We start from the raw sequence: 13,854 nt of genomic DNA on the forward strand, positions 1-13,854 counted from the left end.
TAAAAATCCTAACAAATAAATACCCCCCCAACACACCCCCCCCCTTCCACTCAGAAAGAAACACACAAAATGTCCAAAGATTAAGACAAATTCTGTAAGTATAAATCTGAATGTCCATAAAAATCAAAATGAAGATAAATGAATAAAGATGCATTATTCAATAAACAGAATTTAATCAAACACTGGTGTTTTAGGGAGAGGTCTCCTGTGGTTGAAATCATCTTTTTGTCTCCAAGCTGGTTACAGAAGTCAAAGCAGGAAGTGGATGTCTTTACACGCATGTTAAATCCAGGTTACATTGCACAGTCTGAGTGACGGCTCTTCTGCCAGAGTCCGCACTTGCTATGAGCTTACATGTTCTGATTTTGCCGCCACAGCCGTGTGTCACATCAAAAAGTCGCCTCCCATTCCACAACCAGAATGGAACAAAGATGGGTTACAAAAGCACAGTGTGTTAATGGACATAATAAAGCCAGTAGATCAGGTTGAAGAGGGAAAAGGCGGAGGGGAATATGATCCGGGACCACCTATCGATGGCGTTCACATCGGTGAGGTCCGGGATTTTGATTTTGAGATGTGACGATCGTCTCCTCAGGCGGGTTCTCTTAAGGTGTGCATTCCTGTCCAGGCTGAGTCGGCACGATTCGTTTGGCGCGCTCGGCTTCCTGTACTGGACCCCAGAGTTGTCGAACGTCATGGAGGTGGAGTTGTGTGTCTCGCTCAGGGTGGTGGTGATCTCATTAACCCCCACCTCGTTGTGGATCTCCAAGGTTGTCAGCAAAATGTTCCCATGGGAATCGACCTGGGAGGAAACAGACGGCAGCAGAGTTACAAACAGCCACAAAACAGATCAAGGTTGGACTGGATCCATCCCTTACTAATGTCATGGTGACTGCAGCTTTCCACACAGAAATAGATAAAACACAGAAAGCTTGGATGCAAACAGACACAAGCGCAGGTATAAAAACCCACAAATCCATTATTTAAACCGTGTTTAACTGACCTTTTTTCCATTTAAACCACTATAACTTACTCACTCACAATACAAACCTGTTTCATTCATTCACTTCATACATCAGTACACATGTGGACTAATTTGGTACCCCTGGTAAAAATCTGTTTATCCAGCAAAGAAAACTTATAGTTTTAACAGAATATTTACTTATAAATTTAAGTTTTGAATGTACAGTTTTTCCTATTGGTCAGGTTCTAGTAACTGATTATTAATCCACAACATTCTGTTATCCATGGGGTATAAATATGTGGTGACACAGACACCTAATTTGTTTCCAGCCACTAGACACTAGCCTGAATGACGACCGCTACTTATCCTGCAATATTGCACAGTGAGCAGGAAGGAAAGGAAGGAAGCAAATAAAAAAAAAAAGAAAAAGAAACTCATCAGCTCACTATTGTAAAACTGCAGCAAACTGCAGCACCTTGAGGCCCACAAAGAGTCTCCATAAAAACCACTGATAGAGGCCATGCCAGGCTATTGTAAGGCAATAATGCCAGGAAGGTAAAACACAGATTTATAATAATTAAAGAAGGGCGGCAGCTAACAACTATTTTATTAATAAATGAATCTAATCCCTTCTCAATTAATATATTAATCTTACAAGATATATCCCTAATAATATAATATATCCCATAAATTAGCGTACTTAAAGAAAAAAAGTTGTTTGAAATTAATAAAACAAACATTTATTGTACATTTGAAAATCTTTATAAATGCTTGAACATGAAATAAGTGAATGCTAAGAGCATATTTAAAGACAGTTTTTTTTTTTATGTTAATTGTAAAGTTAATCATTTGTTGAACAGTTTGGGCTTAATTACTGCTCGGAAGGGGTTGTTCTTTCAGCAAATTGCACATTTTAGAGTATGAACACTCCAGTTAAAGATTAAACCATTACTAACTTAGTTAGCAATCATTTCAATAATCAATTTATCATGATTAACCTGATAAATTAACCATTACTGGTGGGATAGTAACGGCTAAAGACCTTTCACACAACCTAATTTTAATTCTGTAGAAACGGCATACTAATGATGCTAACCCTTTGTTTTATGTCATTGGCTTGAATGGAGAAATTGTTTAAAGCCCATAAATAATGGATTCAGACAGTAACACACTTCACACTTCTTCTTTATAATATTGAACACTTTTAGAGAAAAAATATATAGGCATCTATTATGTCTTAGAACTGAGACTAAAAAGCCACAAACAATGAATTTAAGCATAAATGGTAATTTATCATAGAATAACATCAAACAGATAACAGAATAGCTCACGCTGATTAAAACTAATGACCATACTTTCTTGTTGTGACCAATTTGCACATTATATGAATGTTCTGTTTGCTTGGCTGCTCTCTGGAGTAACCAGATAAAACAAGTTCCAGTTTAACGGCCTGGTTGTTTTAAATAATTGTGCTGGCTCAAGTGACAAGAGGACGTTTTTTATAGAGGCAGCCAGGCAGGGAACAATGTGCACTAAGAGATGGCTGAAAGCCACACAGTACCAACAGGAAAATAAATGAGCACAACATCTTCATTTCCAAATAAAGGCAAACTCATTTTTTATAAAGCCCTTGCTTATAAGTAAACACGTATATTAGCTCACCAATGCTGTCTTAATTAAAGGTAAAGTGGACAATCTGCTTTAGGCTTCGGATTCCAGGGGGATCATCTTACTTATTAGTGTGCTCTTCCTATAGACTTCTAGTTTTTGTGTATCCAGTTAGATTTAGCTTCAGCTAGCTCCAGCTCTTGCTGTACTTGAAAACGTCAGAAAAAGCAGCCTTACACGTTTATGAGAAATAGAGGAAAGCCTTAAGGCTGATTTATACTCAGAAGCCAGGTTATCTCCTTGTGTGTCGCAGTGAATGCAAATGTGCCCCCGCCCCTTCTGCAGACACTCCGCTGTACCTCTCAAAAATTGTAGCTGATCGCAGACAGTGCTGCAGACAGGAGGCATCTGATTGGTCAAATCTACATCCGCCCTACACTATGCATATTTCCTGTTTGGTACCTTACTGGTTTCTTTTGTTTGTATGACGGCCATTAAGGAACACAACTCGTGAAAATGGACCAGCTAGAACAGCGAGGTGCGCGAGAACGCAGGGACACTTTTTTTCACCTGGATCCCTGCTCTTTGTTGCCCTCATGTCCCTTCGTTGTCGCACAAACTTTCCCCAGCTTCCTCACCGCCTCGGCCGTACCTACAGTAGACCCACAGCTAGTTCGTGATTATCCCTCTTGCGTTGTGGCGTGGAATAACAGAGCACAGACCATGCTTCAAAATTGGGCATAAATCTGAAATATCTGCGACAAGCTCACTGCGACACACTGCTGCGGGAGGATAACCAGCCCTTTAGAAGAAAGAAATATGGACCAGAGTGTATCTAGTAGATCCCTTCAAGATGACATAGGGGCAGGTAGGATGGTCTTGCACATGTGCAGTGATGCAAAAAATGACTTGGGGGTTTCTTCCTACATTTTCAGAAATAAATCATCCACTGTACCTATATTACAAAGAAGTAAAAAAAACTAAACACTAAAAAAAGTCTGAAGATATTTCGCTTCTATCCAGGAGGTTTTTAAATTCAAAATGTCTGGATAAGCGATGAGTTTCGAGCTTTATAGAGTAGCCTAACAAAAGCCTTGTTATGGCTTAGAAAACATAAAAATAAATCATAAGAACAGGTCCACCCCTTAGTAATGTGGAGTCATTGAGATTTTTGTCAGCCTGCAATACCCGATACTGGCCTATGCCTCTGAAAAAGGGGAGTCGTTAGGGTGATTATTGGCCTGGCTGACCAGAGGAGATGTTTTAGTTCCTTGCATAGCGATGAGGATTAAGATCAATCAACTCTATTGCTGCATACCAGGTTTTAAGAGCTGAAATCTGAGTCCACCCCCTTTGTTTAAGGTTGGGTTTTCTCTCTAAATGGCTTCCTTCACACTGCTTACAAACGTCTTCAAACTTGGAAAACAAAGTCCAGTGGGTTTTTTTTTTTTTACTTTTTTGGACTGACTATGACCGGGATGACTGAGAGTCTTCCCCAGCACACTGTACCTATACTTTCATTTTTCTTTGCTGTTTTTTTTTTATCTCTAATTACACTTCTAGATTAAACACAAAATCTAGTTCTGAAAAGAGCATTACATTCATTTGTGTTTATCATGTTTAATGTTAGTATATTGATGTGAATAATAAATTATCAAATTTTTGTTGTCAGTTTTTGTTAAAATCTGAACAATTAAAATGTAAAATTAGTTAGAACGTACCACTTGAGAGTAACACTGCTGCAGCCCTCTCTTTTAGAGGGCCTTCATCAGAGTCCGCCCCTGGTTCACTTACACTATAAAATGATACTTTATAGCACTTAACGTTACAAATCATCTCACTTCTCTCTACACCTAATTAACCACTGGAGCTGCAGGTTTTGTGGCAGGAGCTGATTACCTTGGGGGGAAAAAACTAATTTATTTACTATTCATTTATTTTGCAAGCAACCATGGTGTAAGATGGATAATGTCCTTCAAGGTGTCCATTCTTTTCTAATAACTGACACCTCGTCCCTTACATTAATTCATGCTGAATTTTAAATATAAACAACTACTAGTAAAATTGAATGGACACCACAGATGATATGGAGGGATTTGCTTGTGTTGAAGTCATTGTTTAGAACCTTAGAGGCACTCACTGATAACAAAGAACACATTCTACTAATGGTAAGGCATTGTGGAGAGGAGTATACCTTATGGGAACAATGTGGCTGTTAGGAGCTGCTGTGATTATACTGCATCTCTAAATTAAGTAATGAGGTCAACTTTGCTCTGCAGCTGCAAAGTTTCATTAGTGCCAGATGTTACACAGCTGGCAGGGGCAGATACTCACCTGACGTGAATGACGGCGACTCTGTACCTGATTGGACTGATTAAGAGACGACGAGGTCTTGCAGTTAACTCCTTCCAGGATGGACTAGGCAGAAAAAGACAAATAAAGGGTGTTCTTTTAGCATTTCAACAAAAAATTAGTCAAAATCAAACAACTGATAACAAATAATTCCAAGAGGACACCCATTAGTAGATTCCTACTGGTGTTACTGAAGCCAAAGTCATTTTTATTGATATTTCTTTATCAAATAATGCACTACAGACAGAAAGGAACAGATTAAAACAAATTTGGCAAAACATTTTACAATTAACTACTTTAAAACATCTTAAAAATAAAATATATATATTTAGTTTTGAATTTAATATTGAATCTCTTCAGTCAAAACAGAATTAAAAATATGCATAGAGCACCAAATATACTGTATATCAAGGCTTAAAAAATATTTGGCCGTAAAAACCTAAGAACCACTGTGACTTTAGCCAACCATGAAATGGAAAGTGTTGGACTACCAGTGTCCCTGTGTACAGTAGAAAAGATTTAACACTGGCTTAATACTAGAAGGTGCTAATGAAGTTTATGTTCCAAAATGCCAGCAGTAAGTCGGACTGGTTTCCGGTGAGGGTTGGACTCCGCCAAGGTTGCCCTTTTTCACAGATTCTGTTCTTAACTTTTATGGACAGAATTTCTAGGTGCGGCCAAGGTGTTGAGGGGATCCGTTTTGGTGGCCTTAGTATTGCATCTCTGTTATTCGCAGATGATGTGGTTCTATTGGCTTCATCAGGGCGTGATCTAAAGCTCTCACTGAAGCAGTTCGCAGCCGAGTGTGATGCGGCCGGGATGAGGATCAGTGCCTCCAAATCCGAGACCAAGGTCTTGAGCTGGAAAAGGGTGGAGTGCCTTCTCCGGGTTGGGGAGGATGTAGTGCCCCTAGTGGAGGACTTTAAGTATCTTGGGGTCTTGTTCACGAATGAGGGGAAGATGGTGCGGGAGATTGATAGGCGGACTGGAGTGGCGTCTGCTGTAAAGCATGCGCTGTACCGGTCTGTTGTGGTAAAGAGAGAGCTATGCCAAAAAGCAAACTCTCTCTTTACCTGTCGATCTACTTTCCTACTCTCATCTATAGTCATGAGCTTTGGGTCATAACCGAAAGAACGAGATTCTGGATACAAGCGGCTGAAATGAGTTTTCTCCGTAGTGTGTCTGGGCTCTCCCTTAGAGACAGGGTGAGGAGCGCAGTCATCCGGGGAGGACTTAGAGTAGAGCTGCTGCTCCTCCACGTCGAGCGGAGCCAGCTGAGGAGGCTCGGACATCTGGTTAGGATGTCTTCTGGCCGTCCCCCTGGTGAGGTGTTCCGGGCATGTTCCTCTGGGAGGAGAACCAGGGAGAGACCCAGCAGCAAAGTAGTGTAATCCACTACATCAAGCCCCCCAAAATAATATGTATTATTTTATTACCATAAACTAACCATAGATTAATACAAGCCTTTGCCATCCCTGACCCTGAAAACATAAAATAACTGCCTACATTTCATACAAATAAATATAAATAAATAAAAATAGAAAAAATGATCAAATGTCCTCTATGACATAAGCGAGGCCACCCCTATGACTTTGTACCCCTTTAAAACCTATGTGCAGCTCTTTCCTCACTTTCTTCTGTCTGAAATGGGGAAACGTACATCTTGGTCTGAAACCATGTCACATGTTCACCTTCCTCCGAACAAGCCTATATTGCTCCCAAAATAGAGTACGGTCAGATCTAGCTAACCATATTGTCTTCATTGCAATCCCACCTGCCCTGGAGCCAGTGGGAAAAGTTGTCTGTTTTTTCCACCCTGGTCGACCATTGCAATCTCCTTCAATCAGTCCTTGCCCAACGACACGCTGCCGAGTCACTGTTGTGTAACCGCCGAGCCGTCATCAACGACTTCGGCTTCTGCTACGGAGCTGTTCAAGTTGTCTGCTTAGACTGCTTCTCATGGGGAGACGTCATCCCAATTGCTGTAGGTGATCAATTAGGACCCTGCAATTGTTTTGCGTCTGATTAATCCAACCAAGGGACCAAGTGACTGGGTTTTGGAACTGGAGTTGGATAGACCAGACCTCTTCTCTTCACCCAAATCAAAAACAATAAACCTTTTCCTTTTATTTGATTCTTTAATTGTGTTCTTGCTTAGGCAAGGTTTTAGAATAGATATTTACATGTGTTTTACCTGAACGGAGCTCCGTTTCAAAGGTTGATGGTTTTGGGTCGAAAGAGTTTTGCACTGAATGTGTTTTGCTTTCTCCGGCACTGATTGCTTTGTCTTTTATCTTATCTTTTGTCTGAAGAGTTGGTGTTATATACTGTACTCCACGGAGCTGGCACCTAGTCTAAATTTATTGGTGGAGAAGACAAACTAGATTTTAACAGCTGGTCCCGCTGTCCAATCTGACACGTAAGCAGATTCCAGTTAGAACCATTAAACTAATGATTGTTATTTGGTTTGATCCTTGATTCTGGTGACATATTAATTAACTGTAAGTTCCAGTTCTAGTAACTAATATATTCATAATCTGCTGGTCAGATTGCACAAAAAAATTGAGCTGCCATAAATCTCTAGTGTTGGTACTGTATTAGATTTTCCTGTTTCTTCTGCTCTTCTTTCCCAGAAATGTAAAAAAGGATACTCTAAAGCCTCTTTCCCACTGAAATTACTGGTTTAACGCTGGTTTTTCAAACACGGATCGACCAGCTTAACAATCAGCATTCAGCTCTTTCCGATTGGCTAAAAAAGTTGGGCCTGACCCCCAGCTGGCAGCTGCATGGCCTCTGTCCCCCTACTGCTGTGTGTCCGGTGATGCCATCCGGTTAGCATTGATTATGTCCCCAGTGCGATAAAAATCTGCAAAGTAAACAATGGAGACAAACATGGAAGGAATCCAGGGTGTAGCAAGTTTTCTTTATTATTTAGTTTTTTTGTCCCTCTGAATCTCTCTCACCAGTGCTGAGCCATGGGATACAAGCACAGTTGTTTTGGCTTTTTATATCAGACAGGACTGGCGCAGTGTGTTGACGTCTGTACGCTGTGCTTAATGGTGTCATGTGAATTAACGGGTCAACCCAGGTATGATTTTCCAACTGAAAGCCTATCGGAGCTGTTTAAATGCGATTTTAACCCGATTTTAACCCTCGTCGCTGTCTTAGTCATTTGACCCGGGTCGACACGGGTCAGTGAGGAATTTCCACTGTTACTAAAAGTCGATTGTTCTCTGGGTTTAAACACGTTTTTCGGACAGAGGGAAAAGGGTATAAATATACCAATAAGAGTGGTATCCACACAGAAGTATTCCAGAAGTTATGTTATTAAATAGGTAAGTAAAATATAGTTATAAAGCACTTTTAACAGATAAAAATCACAATGTGCTTTTCATGAAATAATTATAGGGTTGGAAACGGTAAAAATTTTGCAATACAGTATGTCCAGACAGCTGATAGTGAGGGTGAGATAATAGTCCGGGTGTATGTAAAGCATCCATGTATAATTTTGACCGTGAATATTAAAGAAACATCCACAGTGTGGATAATGATAAAACCATATTTAAAAACCTGAAAGAAGGTCATGGCCATAGCCATAACCTTTGTATGTAACTTCTTACCTCAGACCAGAACTGTATGATTTACTTTGCTTTTACTATACCACTATTTTTACAGTCTCTGTTGTCACACTGACTCTAGATGATACTGCAGTAAAGATTAAGTGAAAGCCTCAGATAACCTTATTGCCTGAATGCTGACTTGAAAAGATGGAGACTATCTGGCCCTAGTCAGCAGCAGTAAACACCAATCAACAGTGACGACAAAGTTTGAATCAGCAGCTTAAACAATCTGCTACAAAAGCACTGCCACCAGAAAAAACAAACACAGCACAGACTGAAAACCAACCTAAGCATATTCATATTTTTTGTACTATTTGTCTTTTTACATAGTATATAAATAATTGAATGTGACATCTAATAAAACTATAGCTGCTTTAACTTTATCAGCATTGACGATTCTGTTCAAAACAGAACAAAGTACATTCAAATTTCTCGTCGCTATATCAGAATCCATATTTAGTACAAACATCCATCCATCCTTTTTCTGTCATCCCAAGCCTGTCTATGGGCGAGAGTTGGGTTACACACTGGACAGGTCGCCAGTCCATCACAGGGCAACACAGAGACAAACAGGACAAAAAACCATTCATGCACACACTCACACCTACAGAGAATTTAGAGAAGCCAATTAACCAGTCATGTTTTTGGACTGTGGGAGGAAGCAGGAGTACCTGGAGAGAACCCACACATGCTCAGGGAGAACATGCAAACTCCATGCAGCTAGGACTCGAACCTGGAACCTTTTTGCTGCAGGGCAGCAGTGCTCCCCACTACTCAACAATGACACAAATAGCACAGTGCTGCTATTTTATAGTTTAAGATTAACTTATTGCTTTGTCTACATTATTCCTTCCCTGAGTCTTGCAGCGAAGACTGGAACCAGAGATCAGGCAGATTGGGCAAGGGCCTTCTCCATCCACAGGGCTGCCCTCTCATGCAGGATAGAGATCACAGACATACCTAAACATTCCTGACAATTGGAAACATCTCATCCTCCTCAGGACGGACATGAATAGCGGTACCAGATTTGACAGGAATAGGGAACGTTGTTTCTAGCAGAAGTATTTTATGGATGATTCTTTCAATACGTATGATGTGTTTTTACAGTGTTTTTAAAAACCCAACTGAACTAGTAACTCTAGTAACTATAGCATGTTGGTGTTCTTGAACCAGATGCTAACAGGTTTTAAATGTTATTTTATAGTTATGTAAAACTTTATTTAAAAAAGGGTTTGATAATAACGCATTACAATTTGTGTTTTTTATGTGCTTATTTCTCTTTATTGCTAAATTATGACCAAATTGTCCTTTAAAACTACGGGTCACCCTGTGTCTGTCAACCATTAGTGTCTTTATTTACATTACAGCTCTTTCATTGATTTTCATTGCCCACAACATACTAGGGGATTCATATTTTATGCTGCTAGAATTCTCATGTTTAATTTTAGCTACTATTAATGGTACTATTATGAGGGCATACGTGCCTGGATGGATGGATGAATGGATGGATGGATGGATGGATGGATGGATGGATGGATGGATGGATGGATGGATGGATGGATGGATGGANGAGGGAGTATCTGTGCCTTACTTTTTTTTTTTTTTAAATCAAGACTTCTGTTTTTATTTTCATTAGAGACATGAATACGGTACCCTAACTGCTTTACTTAGAAATCTGAAACATTATTATTATATAAAATTTTAAATACGACCGGAATTTATCTTGAAAGGATTTGTTTATTATAAATCTGCATTTGAACAAGAGAAGAAAAACTTGTCCTGGTCTGCACTCATTTTGGGTATTTGCCAAGTTTTAAAAGTTTTTTTTGGAGTATGCTTTTCTAAAGACAGAAACATTCATATATTTTATTCCTCTAGAGGCATGAGGAAGTTATTTGTACCTTTGTAAACTTATTTAATGCTAAACAATTCTCTTTAAGGCTGAATGGACACATTTCATTGTATTCCTGTAGAAGACACCTGCGATGGACTGGCGACCCTTCCAGGGCGTACCCCGTCTCTCGCCCAAAGACAGCTGGAGATAGGCACCAGCACCCCTCGCAACCCCAATTGGGATAAATCATGTCAGAAAATGGATGGATGGATAGAAGACACTTTTAGTTTTCTCACCCTGACAGCACAGTTGTGAATGCATGTCAATCTATATGATAGTTTTCATTTAATTCTGAGTTCTTATGGAATGTACTTTTTGATTTCCATGTCCTTCTGTGGCTAATGCAGATTTTCAACTAATTCTACCTCCATTTGTTTTTACCTGTGTAATGTAAGGGGGCCAACAAAAGCATTTAGCCTTGCCTCTATTCAAGTACTATCCTTTTAATATCATTGTAAACATTTTTTCTGCTTTTACTTACGTACTTTTGTAATCAGTGACTTTTCCTTTTTCCAAAGTAATTTCCTGTTAGGGTACCATTAATTTGAATAATCATTGTGTTTTTTATTTCTACCTCTCTGGAACATTTCCATTTGTACCTGCTGCTTATTCATAATAACATTTAATTTTAGTTTCACTGGCTTTGTTAAACTTTTTAATCCAAACTGAATTCTTATTGTTGATAAATTCTATTTTTTTTAAATGAGAGTTTTTGTAAACTTATTCCGTTAAATGTGGAAAGTTTGCTGTATGAAAATGGTCACACTCAAATTCACTGCTAAATCTGTAGTCTGAAACAAAATATTGTTTGATTAAATATTTGAAAACATAAATGCATTTAGGTGCACATTAGCAATGTTGATTGATTCGTAAGCTGGTGGACCACGCTTCTCACCTTGGGTTGGTCGAATGTATTGCGTTCATTATTTGCCTTCAGCGCTTTCATAGCCAGTTTCTTCTGCATCTGCGGACCACGTCCAAAGAAGATGTAGTTGACAAAGGCATACTCCAGCAGAGCCAGGAAAACAAACACGAAGCAGCCCATCAGGTACATGTCGATGGCCTTCACATAAGGGATCTTGGGGAGGGTTTCTCTAAGATGGGTGTTGATGGTTGTCATGGTCAGCACAGTGGTGATCCCTAGAAGAAATCAAAATAACGGTTTAAAGACGATTCGATAAGCAACATGTGATGTTACTGGTCACTGCACCTCCTTCTCTATCTGATACGCACTCAACTTAACAGGCTCAGCTCTGCTTCAAATATACAGAAATGTGAGAGAACCCTAAACGCAGCACATGACTGACATAAAGTTTTCAACTGTAACAAAACCAGTAAAACAGAGAAGAAACATTTTTGTTTTTTGCACCAACATATATTTCTTTTCAACCATAGCTTACACAAAGTGTTTGGTGTTTAGAGCAAGAAGACATTGATTTCTACATACAGTAGGGATGGGAAAGGGACTAAACTCAACTACTAAAGTGGATGGTGGTCTAATAGATGACATGTGATGTAAATTGCAGTAGGGGTACGAATAGGCCTCACTGGTCTTTCCCTCAGAGACTCGATGAAGGCCCTATTTTTATGCTATAGAACCTTGTTAACTGAGATGTAGGGCCAAGGTTTTAACACTAAGGTGGGCTTCAGATGTTGGTGTTCTTCTCGCTTTATTTATGTACCAACTGCCTCGGGCTGTAGCCATAGCACTAGCTAGTAAACCTCCGAGAAATAGGCGCAATCCAACATCTGTGGGTCAAACAGCCAAAAATGGAGTATGCCAAAAAGAGTAAACATGGACAATACTAAGAAAATTTCCTTTATAAATCACAGTTATACCTCAAAGTTTGGGTCCAAGGCACCACATGTTCACCCCTCTTTACTCTCACATTCAACCATAAATGGTCCACGCACATCAATGTTATTTAATGGTTACCATGCAAAAAAAAAAAAAAAAAGAGCACTTTACCTGGAGTGCTAGTGTGTGAGGTGAAGTTAGATAAATATGTCTTGTTGCTGCAGTAAATTAAATAAAGTATTTGACTGAACATCCGGGCAGTATTAAGGTTTAAGCTGTAATACCTAAGCTTTATTGATATATTCACAGAAATATTTTATGAAAGGCGGCTTCATGCTTTCATGAAAATTAATTGTTGATTTTGGTTAACTCAAGTTCGAGCTGCTAAGAGCCAATAGGAACCACAGAGATGTTAACAGCTGCAATTAATAAAAAAAACTTTATGTAATTTCTTTGGGTTGAGGTGTATGAATAAATTGTAAATCCTTTCCCTATAAATAAAAATGGCTTCCTTCACCTCTCTGTCAAATAATCTGTCCCCTCTGTCCAACATCAAAATATTTTGGTCTTCAAAGGTAAGTCCTTAGTGCTTAAGATGAAAGTGTACTACTGAATCATGCCCAGGGTTACTGGCTCTCCTATGCTGTGCCATGCACAGGAAGGACATCCATTCGCTATATAAATAAACTGAACGGAAATGATGTACGCCAACAGAATTGACAGAATCCTGAGTGAAACTCTGGTTTCCTTCCAATTTAGGCCTGTTTTTTGGTGCCATGACCTGAAGCTGGGAACTTACACACACTTCTTTCTTAATTTGGATCTTTAATAAAATGCGTGCATCATGAAGCCTCATCCATTTTCGTCGGTAACAGACATTTAACTATTTATACTGATAATTCATAAATATATTTAAAATCCTATATGTACCATGGATTGTTTATTTATATTTAATTGTGTGGGTTTTTGAGAACGGCACACCCAGTGGCCCTTTCCTTTTGTCTGCATCGGAGTTATGTGCACTGAACTCCTCCTGTTTAACACTTGTGATAGGCAGGAATGGTGATGAGCAGGGATGGTGTGGGTGCGACGGGTCAGAGCAATGCTCTATGGCGGAGGTCTTCAACAGGGGCTCCGCGACCCCTAGGGGGTCCACAGAGGTACTGCATGGGGGTTGCGAAATTTTTGGTTGATTACACTTTTTTTTATATTCCTCCTGCAATTTTTTCCACTAATTGAAATGTCTTTAAATCCACATTAACATGAATTCAACAGACTGTAGTAAACAGATAAATGGAGGCAGAAGATGTCTTTCAGTCATTAATGCACACATTCAGAGACTAACAGGAGCTCTTTCAAGCTGGGCACCGTTTCATTCACAACACCTGTCCCATCAACCAGGAATCAGAAATACTTTAATAATCCCAGGGAGAAATTACTTTAGTTACATTACTCCATCTGTAATAGAGTGACTATAGGACCAGTTTGATATAACACTATTTAATACTATATACAGGTAAAAGCCAGTAAATTAGAATATTTTGAAAAACTTGATTTATTTCAGTAATTGCATTCAAAAGGTGTAACTTGTACATTATATTTATTCATTGCACACAGA

General features: G+C 39.3%; 1 protein-coding gene across 2 annotated transcripts in view; it reads right to left on the reverse strand.

Moving 5' to 3' along the window:
* Positions 1–48: 48 nt before the first annotated feature.
* The window catches only part of gabrb3 (gamma-aminobutyric acid (GABA) A receptor, beta 3), an 89,689-nt gene continuing 75,883 nt past the window's right edge, over positions 49–13,854 (reverse strand). The window contains exons 9-11 of one of the 2 annotated variants that reach the window (XM_015398911.1): positions 11,334–11,578; positions 4,907–4,990; positions 49–802 (exon numbers count right to left, since the gene is read on the reverse strand). In XM_015398911.1, coding sequence (XP_015254397.1) covers positions 455–802; positions 4,907–4,990; positions 11,334–11,578 — 677 coding nt within the window. In that variant the 3' untranslated portion in view covers positions 49–454. The remainder of the gene's footprint in view (positions 803–4,906; positions 4,991–11,333; positions 11,579–13,854) is intronic. The other variant, XM_015398912.1, reaches the window with a different exon arrangement.

The sequence above is a fragment of the Cyprinodon variegatus genome, unplaced genomic scaffold (assembly GCF_000732505.1).
Source record: "Cyprinodon variegatus isolate N-32 unplaced genomic scaffold, C_variegatus-1.0 Scaffold972, whole genome shotgun sequence".
Lineage (NCBI taxonomy): Eukaryota > Metazoa > Chordata > Actinopteri > Cyprinodontiformes > Cyprinodontidae > Cyprinodon > Cyprinodon variegatus.